This window comes from Astatotilapia calliptera, chromosome 22 (genome assembly GCF_964374335.1).
Source record: "Astatotilapia calliptera chromosome 22, fAstCal68.1, whole genome shotgun sequence".
Taxonomy (NCBI): Eukaryota; Metazoa; Chordata; class Actinopteri; order Cichliformes; family Cichlidae; genus Astatotilapia; species Astatotilapia calliptera.
The window spans coordinates 30,839,286-30,849,518 of NC_137442.1; the positions used below are offsets into that span (position 1 = coordinate 30,839,286).

Sequence of the window (10,233 nt, forward strand, 5' to 3'; positions counted from 1 at the left end):
TCCTGATGGTTAGAAACAAATGCAATCACATGGCAGGATGCTGTAAATGGACCAAACTTCAGTCGGGAGAACAACTGAGACAATCCATCCACAATATGAGGTTATTCATTAATATACTGCTGCATGGGCTGGGCTGTAGTTACATCATAAGATTTTCAAAACTGAGCTTTAAAACAAATAGTGGTAATAAAAACCAAGTGAGGCCAACAGTGATCACTGCCTTTTTTAGGAGCTTGTTCAGATTAAACAGAACAAGATACAAAGCATTAAAACATGTTAAAAATATAACAGCCTAAATAAATGCAGAGTAGCTTGGACCAGGAAGCAGTGTTAATACGTCATCACTTAAAGACCGGCTGGCAAAATAAACAAAACTCTTATTAGTTTGGCAAGATTAGAAAATATATATATGTACTGTCCTCAGCACACAAGCATGCAGAATACGTAGCCTTCTCCTTTATTGTTTTTTTAGAAGTGTATGTGTTCAAAGATAAAGTTTTCCTTTAAACTACAATCACCAAATACACCCTTAGGCTTTTCCATAATATTGCACACGAGGCAGTGGTTCTGTAATTCTTGATTTGTTTCTATAAAACATTCTTGGTATTACCTCTTACAGCCTGGTTCAGTCACTCCATTTGGACAAATATGGTTGTCAATTCATGGTGTCAAGTAATTTCCTGTTTTTGCTTTGGTTTGTTTTGTTTTTCCTTCTGAAGTGTTTTCACTCCCTGTCTTTAACACTTTTCTCTCTGTGTTCAGTTATCAGTTATCACTATATATGTCACAGACTATACATACTTACTCCGTAACCATATAAAAGATAGACAAAGAAACTATCATGTCAATGAGCCTTGGCTTTTGTTAGCAGTTAGTTTTTATCATGCTTCTTAATTTAACAATTTTCTGGAATTTGCCTTTTTGCTTTTTGTTCTTTCCCTGTTAGCTACCTACAGGTATATAACATCAGGCTGGTGTAATACCTTAATGGTATATCCTATTTGATACATGTAGCTTTAGTAAGTTTTTAGGACATCTACATCATCAGCGTGATTTTTCCCCCTGAAAAACCTAAATAAATTGCAGAATACATTTTTAAGCAATGAACTGAAAAGAAATGTTGCAGCAAAGTGTAGCAAATATGACACAAATTAAAACTCATCTATGCAAATTAATATCTTTTTAATTTATTTTAAATTTGTCAAAAGGTTCAATTACCATTCCATTTTCAAAAAAATGAATTTTCTGGCAGTTATTTCATGGTTCAGGCTTTAAAAGGTTCAAGATTCAAATTTTTCAATTTACATAATTTTCTGTGTCCTGCTTTTGGATCTTATTTCTGTTGATTCTGTCCCAGCGATAGTCCCACGTAAAACTTCCCCACCAGATTATTGTTTTGAACTTGTCAGCAACCCATAAATCACTAATCATTCAATACCTCCCAGAATATTGTTGTTAGATGCATATAAATATGCAGGACGTGGAAACACTGCCTGCTGGAATATTTTGTCACTGGAGACTTAAAAATATGTTAGTATATTATTTATATAGCCTGCTACTTACCACATGGTACTTAAAGCAGCAGCCAGCTACTTACATTATGAAATACATTTTCTCAGCCATGAGGCTAAAAACAAACACGGATAATTCTCTTCCCACATGACCATAGTAGTGTTATCAGAGTTATAAATCATTGCTGTGGGTTTTGTCAACACAGTGTGCTGGGCTGGAGTCAAATTCACGGCCTGCTTCAGTCAGTTTGAGACACTCGGCTGCGTCCTACAGAGTGAAAAACACCTTGGAGTTGCAATAAGGTAAAAAGAGCCAAGCAGAAAGACATGAGCCTCCATTTGTATGTACGGTTATGCAAGACAGCTCTGTGACTTGCTTGTGGATTTTCTGGGTCGCTTTCACTCATATCTGTGTCTTTTTTCTACATCTTCCTGTTCGTGTTGTTTTTCCTTCCCCCTGGAGATGGTACAAGAGCCAATATCCACTATTTACCTCATCCTCAAGTAATTTCTTCCTTTTAGTATATACCTATCTACAACAAGAATAAATTGATGTGAGATTGTACTTGGTAGAAACTTCTGGGAGCACAGCATTGCTTTCTCTCATTTACTCACGCTTGCATTGTGTTAAAACCCGTTTCTCAGAGGTGTCGAATTTTTTACCCCCCACACAAGCGAGCCTTTCCAGTCATGTTAAGAAAATCCACGGGAATACATTAGCATTCTCTGTACATGTCATTATTTGTACAATTGTAAGTTGGGCTTGCTCTCCACAAACACTCATTAAAATGACAGAAACTGCTACTCCAGCCTGGTGCATCCTCTTGATAAGAACATGTGCCTTGGGCGGAATCACTCACATTTATTTATTTGGACCCCCATTAGCTGCTAGAAATATAGCAACTATTCTTCCCTGGGTTGCCGAAAGTAAATATTACATCATAATTCAAAATCTTATAAATACATAAAGGTGAATAAACTAACAGAATTCACGGCAGAATGAGAAGACACAAAGAACATAAAAAATAGCTTAACGGCTAATGAGATATTAGTACAAGAGTTGGCAGGAGGTGCTGTTCTGTGTCATTAGTTTTCTTCTTTGGAAAACTGCTTTACTTGTTAAATGTGTGATGTATGAGGGAAAGACACTCTGTGTTTTCATGTCTCTGTAGTAGGTTTTTTGAGGCAGCAAACCTTCTATAAATCAGTGCTAACTTAGCACATACAGTGCTGTGCAAAATGCTAAAGCCACCGCTTGTTTCTTTATATCTTGCTTCCAAGGAGCCAGACTTCCTCAAACTGCTCTTTTAGAGCTTTTCTTTGGACACTGTCTGCTTTTTCACTCATTTTCAGTCCAGTCGTGGTTCTTGACCATTTTCAATGTTTCATTGTTGTGTGTTAAGACACTTAACACTGAATCACACAAGCGTAGCTAGGTGGGAAAGATGCTGTTCACCAGACAGCAGGATGTGGTTCTTGACCTTTGAAAATGGTCAAGAACCACAACTGGACTGAAAATAAGTGAAAAAGCAGACAGTGTCCAAAGAAAAGCTCTAAAAGAGCACTCATTTTGGGGTATCCCTGTGAGCACAGGGAACATTATAGAGGCATGCTAGCTTCTTTGAACCAACCCAAGCTACAGTAGCATGATTCCAGAGACAGGTTTAATATCTTGAGGCAAATATTTTTTTCACACTGTGTCTGCACTAAATAGCCACTGTTAAGTATTCAGTAATATTTTTAAATTCACACAGTATATAAAGGTTAATCCTTGCCTGTTACAGTATGGATGGATACAGTACAGATGGATGTTAACAGAAATGTAAGAAAAAGCCTTGAAAGAGGCTGGCCTGACAGCTTATCCCTTGGAAAACTGTGCAATGCATTTTCCTGAGTGGTTTGACTGCACTGAACAGTTTGCATGCATTTGAGTTTGCATATTTATTATTTAACAAAATATTGTTATGTTTTGTACGTGCAAGCTTGTAAATGTATTTTGAGTAAGAGTTCAATTTTACCATTCTTTCATTTAAAAACACTGAAAAGCTAGGATAATGTAGACTATCATAGATGCGGGTTAAATTGTTGTAGGTATTCACCATTGCACAATATAAAGACAACAGTGCTGTGAATAGGCTAGGACAGCGTGTACATTTCACGCTTTGCCTCTCCAAAGCATGAAAAGGACACGCATGCAGAAGTTTCAGTAAGTTGTAGTAATCTGCAGTAGCAACAGAAGGGGAGATTTTATTTCAAGCCAACATGAAAATAAGCATTTAAACAGTCATTACTAACACATTCACATGTAAATACATATTAGCCGACGAGCTTAATTGTTTCTGATATATTAAGGACCCTGGAATGAACTTCGTAGTTTTGGCTTTAAAACTATTATCGCCCCCTGCTGGTTATGCCACTTCTGCATGTACGTGCATTTCATGTTTTGGCAAAGCATGACACGGTGAACTGGTGTGTCTATTACACGTTTTGCTGTGATACTGGGTTGTCTAAATCCCTCTCCACTGTAGACGTTAGGACCCCCATTCCTGGATTTTGCAGACTGGCAAGAAATGGTAAATGAAACTGGTTGTGCTACTTTTCAAAGACTCAACAAGAAGCTTTCATAGATGAGACATCATGTAAATTTAGAAAAGTTTTCTTGACCTTAATATGATTATAAACCATACAGCAGAACTAGCAGATGATACCGTGGAGACAAAGACTATCACAACGTTTCCCAACCAGAAGCCGTGGGTGGATAAAACCATCCGCGACGCTCTGAGATCCCGCACCGCTGCCTACAACACGGGACTCACGACGGGGGACATGGACCCCTACAAAGCCGCGTCATATAACGTGCGGAGGGCGGTGAAAGAGGCGAAGCAGCGCTACGGGAGGAAACTACAGTCACAACTCCAACAGAGTGACTCTAGGAGCCTGTGGCGGGGACTAAGGACAATAACGGACTATAAAGCACCAACAACCGGTATGACGAACGTGGCCGTGACTCTGGCAGACGAGCTGAACACTTTCTATGCTCGCTTCGAGGCTGCAGCTAAGGACTCCAACGATGCTAGTGTTAGCGGCGCTAACGGCTGCAGACAAGAAGATACTGCCAGCACGGGAAACGTGCTCGTCATCTCCGAGCATGAAGTAAGGAGAGCCTTCAAGAGAGTGAACACCAGGAAAGCAGCAGGACCAGACGGCATCCCAGGTCGTATCCTAAGAGACTGCGCATACCAGCTAGCTCCTGTGTTCACTGAGATATTCAACATCTCTTTATCTCAGTCGGTGATCCCCACATGCTTCAAGGAGTCCATCATTGTTCCTGTCCCGAAGAAACCCCACCCTGCTTCTCTCAATGACTATCGCCCTGTAGCCCTCACCTCAGTAGTGATGAAGTGCTTTGAATGCGTGGTCAGAGACTTCATCATTTCTTCACTACCAGACACATTGGACCCACTACAGTTCGCTTACCGTCCAAATCGTTCCACAGACGATGCCATCTCTCATCTCCTCCACACATCACTTACTCACTTGGACACTAGAAGGGGGAATTATGTTAAAATGCTCTTCATAGACTACAGCTCTGCATTTAACACCATAATTCCCTCCACACTCACCACCAAGCTGGAGCATCTGGGACTCAGCTCATCTATGTGTCAGTGGATCTCCAACTTCCTAACTGGCAGACCACAGGCAGTAAGGATGGGCGGACATGTCTCAGCCTCCACCACTCTCAGCACTGGAGCCCCCCAGGGGTGTGTCCTGAGCCCCCTGCTGTACCCTTTGTACACATATGACTGTGTGGCCACTACCAGCTCCACCACCATCATCAAGTTTGCTGACGACACCGTCGTGGTGGGCCTGATCTCTGATAACAACGAGACGGCCTACCTGAAGGAGATTAGGAATCTGGAGAACTGGTGCCAGAGGAACAACCTCCTTCTAAACGTCAGTAAGACAAAGGAGCTGATAGTGGACTTCAGCACTAAGCAGGAGAGGAACTACCAGACCCCCGTCTTCAACGAGTGCCCAGTGGAGAGAGTGGACAGCTTCAAATACCTCGGAGTTCACAACACGCAGGACCTGTCATGGTCCTGTCATATCAACACCGTGGTGAAAAAGGCCCGTCAGCGTCTCTACCACCTCAGACGCTTGAGAGACTTCCAACTGCCCTCCAAGGTGCTCAGGAACTTTTACTCCTGCACCATAGAGAGCATCCTGACGGGAAACATCTTAACCTGGTTCGGGAACAGCACCATGCAGGACAGACGAGCTCTACAGAGGGTTGTGCGGTCAGCTGAGCGCACCATCCGCTCCGAGCTCCCTGACCTGCACTCAATCTACAGCAGGCGGTGCTGGACCAAGGCCAGGAAGATCGTGAAGGACCTCAGCCATCCCAACAACAGACTGTTCTCTCTGTTGAGGTCAGGAAAGCGATTCCGCTCCCTGAAGACCAACACAGAGAGACTGAGGAGGAGCTTCTTCCCGCAGGCGATACGGTCTCTCAATCACACCACCACACAGTACTGACCCACACATATGGTTCTTACACACACACTGGACTTTCTGGACATTGTTTTCACTTCATTACTTAAATCACGCTGCTGTTATTGTGTATATGCTGCTGTTATTGTGTATATATTTATTTATATTTCTTCATACATTCTTATATAGTTCTATATTGTGTATTTTGTTGTACAGTTATTTTATTTTCAACTTTAATTTATATATTTTATCTTATTCTCCCAGTTAAATTTACCCTTCATTCTAATTTGTGTTGTACAGTTATTTCATTTTTAACCTTAATTTATATTTTATTCCTTCCTAGTTAAATTTACCCTTTTTAATTTTTCATATTTATTTCCTATCTTATTCATAGCCTTTTCCTTTTTTGTTTTCTTTAGGTCACGAGCAGTTGTCCAAGCATTTCACTACATATCGTACTGTGTGTGGCAGGATGAATGTTATTCCTCGGTCCAACCCACTTTCAGCCTGGCCCATTAGGGGGCGCTGGTATAAATAGTGGCCATTTGAGTGTCTCTGCATCGCTTGCCTGTGATCTCCTTTTTGGTCACCTGACTTCCTCGGTGTGGTAGAGATCGTTTGTGGGTTACTCCTCTAAAGTCTCCATCGCGGCTGGTCGTAGCTATAGAAGCCTCCTCTGAGCTATTCTGCTTACATTCTATGACCCGGCTTATTTGGAAGTGTGGGCCTTAGTTTTGCGCCAAGCTACGTGAACTGAAGTGCTGCTGTTTTGCCTTGCTGTGCTTTTACCGTCTGTTCCCGTTGTGAGAATTCTTTCCCTGCTGCTGTCAGCTTTTACAGTGGACGTCGGCGTGGACAACGGCCATATGCATGCTGGTTATCGGAGTCAGCTGGCGTGCATATTGATTGACTGTTAACTTATCGTCGTGTGGACGGCAAGTTGGAGCAGTACGGCGATTCCGTTTGCTCCAGATTTTAGAGTTTTATTCAGATTGTATGTGGTTTTATTGCTTTTTGATTTGTAGTTTGGATTCTCTGTTACACCACTGGTGGGAGGCCCTTTTTCTAGCTGTAGATCACCAGTGTGGTCCTGCAGTTGGGTTATCCCCCGGTGCTACACATTAGTTTGTTGTAATATATTAAAATTTTCTTTGTTTCTTTTATTCAGATGCGGAGTGCCGACGTGGAGGAGACTAGGGTGCCTTGGTGGTGGGATCCCTTGAGTGTACACACCTGCCTTGTTTAGTTTATTAGTGTGAGTGTGTGTGATAGTGTGTTGCACTTGTGTTTTGGGTGTGTTTTCTTTCTTTAGTTTGTGTGTGGCATCCCTGCCCCTCCACTGGTAAGCCTCAGCTCTGAATATGTCATGGTCCTGGGCCATGTTGGCCCAGTGTTCTTAGTTTTCTTGTATTTTTGTATTCAGTTCCCTGTCTAGGTTCTGTTTCCTGAGTTGCCCTATTATGTGGTTCCCTGTGTGCTTTCCCTTTGTGACTCTCACCCCCCGTGTGCCCCTCTATGTATTCATGAGCCCTTGTCCCCTTTCGTGTTTTATTCCATGTTTTTCCCCAGCCTGTTATGTCTGTGTTCTCCCCGTGCTCTCTCCTCTTGTCTGAACCTCTGTACTTCCTGTTTTACTTTGACAGTCTCTCGTCAGTATGCGTCATGTTGTGTTCACTCCTGCCCTGTCTCGTTATGATTATCTGTGTCAGCTGTGTTCCCCGTGTGCTCCCACTTCCCTCGTTAACCCTCTGTGTATTTCTGTCTGCGTCTCCCTCTGTTCAGGGTGACGTCGTCCCTCATGCCGTGTGTGGATCTCCCTGTGTCTCTCTGTGAGTTCTTAGTTTGGTTTCCCAGTTTAGTTTAAGTTTGTATATTTGGTTCTGCCGGAAAATAAAGCTGAGTTTTGAGTTCATCCCCTCGTGCCTGTGAGTCCTGCATTTTGGGTCCTACTCCTGCCTGCCGCACGGCGATTCATGACAGTACGACGTCACCAGATATGGACCCAGCAGCACTCAACCCACCAGAAGAACTGCGTCTGGACATAATCTACTCCGTGGAAAGACTCCTGCATCTGTGGCTCGAACATGAGGGGAAGGAATTTCGCCGTGCTGTGGAAACCAAGCTACAGCGCTTGTTCTCTGGTCTTCCCTGGCTACTCAGTGCGCTCCACCCACTCGAACAGGATTTAATCCGCAACGAGCTCCACCTTCATCCCCCAGCTGCTACTACCCACCTGCCTGAAGGGCCGGATGTGGAGCCGCTCGGCCCGTCAGAGCCATCATCAAAAAAGAAACGGCATTCACGCCGCCGACGCGCCACCCCACAGCCGGACATTCGGCCTTCTAATTCACCTTCTGTGCTGCCAGAAGCTCCGTTAGCTCCCTCGCCGCCACCCGCAGCTCAGTTAGCTCCCTCGCCGCCACCCGCAGCTCAGTTAGCTCCCTCGCCGCCACCCGCAGCTCAGTTAGCTCCCTCGCCGCCACCCGCAGCTCAGTCTCCTGTGTCCCCGCTAGCTCAGCCATTAACTCCACCACAAGCTCCATTTTCACCTCTACCATCGCTTCAGTCATCAGTTCGGTCTGCCACTCAGTCGCCCTTAGCTCCATCATCCACACTACCACCTGTTTCTCTTCCACCACAACCGTCACTACACCCAGCCACTCAGGCTGCTACTCAGTCAGTCATTCAACCCATAGCCCTGCCGTTAATATGCTCTGTAGCTGAGCCACTAGCCGCCCGACCCGCAGCCACTTCAGCCACTCCTCCACCCGTCACACCTCCACTACAACCATCGCTGCAGTCTCTAGCGCAGTCACCTGCAGCTCTGCTTCCCCCAGTGCAGCCTCCAGTGTCCCCAGTGCAGCCTCCAGTGTCCCCAGTGCAGCCTCCAGTGTCCCCAGTGCAGCCTCCAGTGTCCCCAGTGCAGCCTCCTGCAGCCCTGCTTTCCCCAGTACAGTCTCCAGTGTCCCCAGTGCAGCCTCCTTTAGCACAGTCACCCACTCAACCACCAGCACCACAACCGTCACTACCTCTAGTTCATTCCCCTGTGAAGTCATTAACTCCACCACCGACTCCACTCTCACCACCACCGTTACTACAGACATCAGTTCAGTCCCCTGTGCAGTCATTTACTTCTCCACCGTTAGCAGCTCAGGTCCCCGTGTGTCCAGCAGCTCAGGTCCCCGTGTGTCCAGCAGCTCAGGTCCCCGTGTGTCCAGCAGCTCAGGTCCCCGTGTGTCCAGCAGCTCAGGTCCCCGTGTGTCCAGCAGCTCAGCTCGCACCTGAACCTTTGGCCCAGTTCCCCGTAGCAGTGCGGTTTTCTAGCCAGCTTAACATTGAGCCCGGGGTCCCAATCCTCTCTGGCTCTACATCGGCTCCTGCTGGAAGCTCGGATGAGCTCATCCAGGACTCCGTGGCTCCCACGCCGCCATCTACCTCGTCCGCTGGGGGTTCCAGTGAGCCCGGCCAGCACCTCCTCGTCTCCGCTGGAGGGTCCGAGAGGCCCGTTCAGCCTCCTGTCTCCGCTGGAGGGTCCGAGGGGCCCGTTCAGCCTCCTGTCTCCGCTGGAGGGTCCGAGGGGCCCGTTCAGCCTCCTGTCTCCGCTGGGGGGTCCGGGGGGCCCGTTCAGCCTCCTGTCTCCGCTGGAGGGTCCGAGGGGCCCGTTCAGCCTCCTGTCTCCGCTGGAGGGTCCGGGGGGCCCGTTCAGCCTCCTGTCTCCGCTGGAGGGTCCGAGGGGCCCGTTCAGCCTCCTGTCTCCGCTGGAGGGTCCGAGGGGCCCGTTCAGCCTCCTGTCTCCGCTGGAGGGTCCGAGGGGCCCGTTCAGCCTCCTGTCTCCGCTGGAGGGCCCGAGGGGCCCGTTCAGCCTCACGCCGCATCAGCTGGAGGGCCCGAGGAGCCCGTCCAGCCTCACGCCGCATCAGCTAGAGGGCCCGAGGAGCCTGTCCAGCCGCCATCTGCGACCGCCTCGTCATCACCTGGCCCGGCTACATCCGCCTCAGCCTCTGCAACCTCGCCTGGCCCGGCCTCAGCCTCTGCAACCTCGCCTGGCCCGGCCTCAGCCTCTGCAACCTCGCCTGGCCCGGCCTCAGCCTCTGCAACCTCGCCTGGCCCGGCCTCAGCCTCTGCAACCTCGCCTGGCCCGGCCTCAGCCTCTGCAACCTCGCCTGGCCCGGCCTCCGAGTCTTCGTCTGCTGCAGCCTCTTCAGAGCCCTCGTCTGCCGCAGCCTCCTAG

At 47.1% G+C, this 10,233-nt stretch overlaps 1 protein-coding gene across 1 annotated transcript; it reads left to right on the forward strand.

Moving 5' to 3' along the window:
- Positions 1–5,304: 5,304 nt before the first annotated feature.
- LOC145423426 (uncharacterized) lies at positions 5,305–10,233 on the forward strand. The gene is made up of 2 exons (XM_080295855.1): positions 5,305–6,950; positions 7,171–10,233. Exon 2 carries the CDS (start codon positions 7,999–8,001, stop codon positions 10,231–10,233), a length of 2,235 nt encoding a protein of 744 aa, XP_080151981.1. The 5' UTR covers positions 5,305–6,950; positions 7,171–7,998.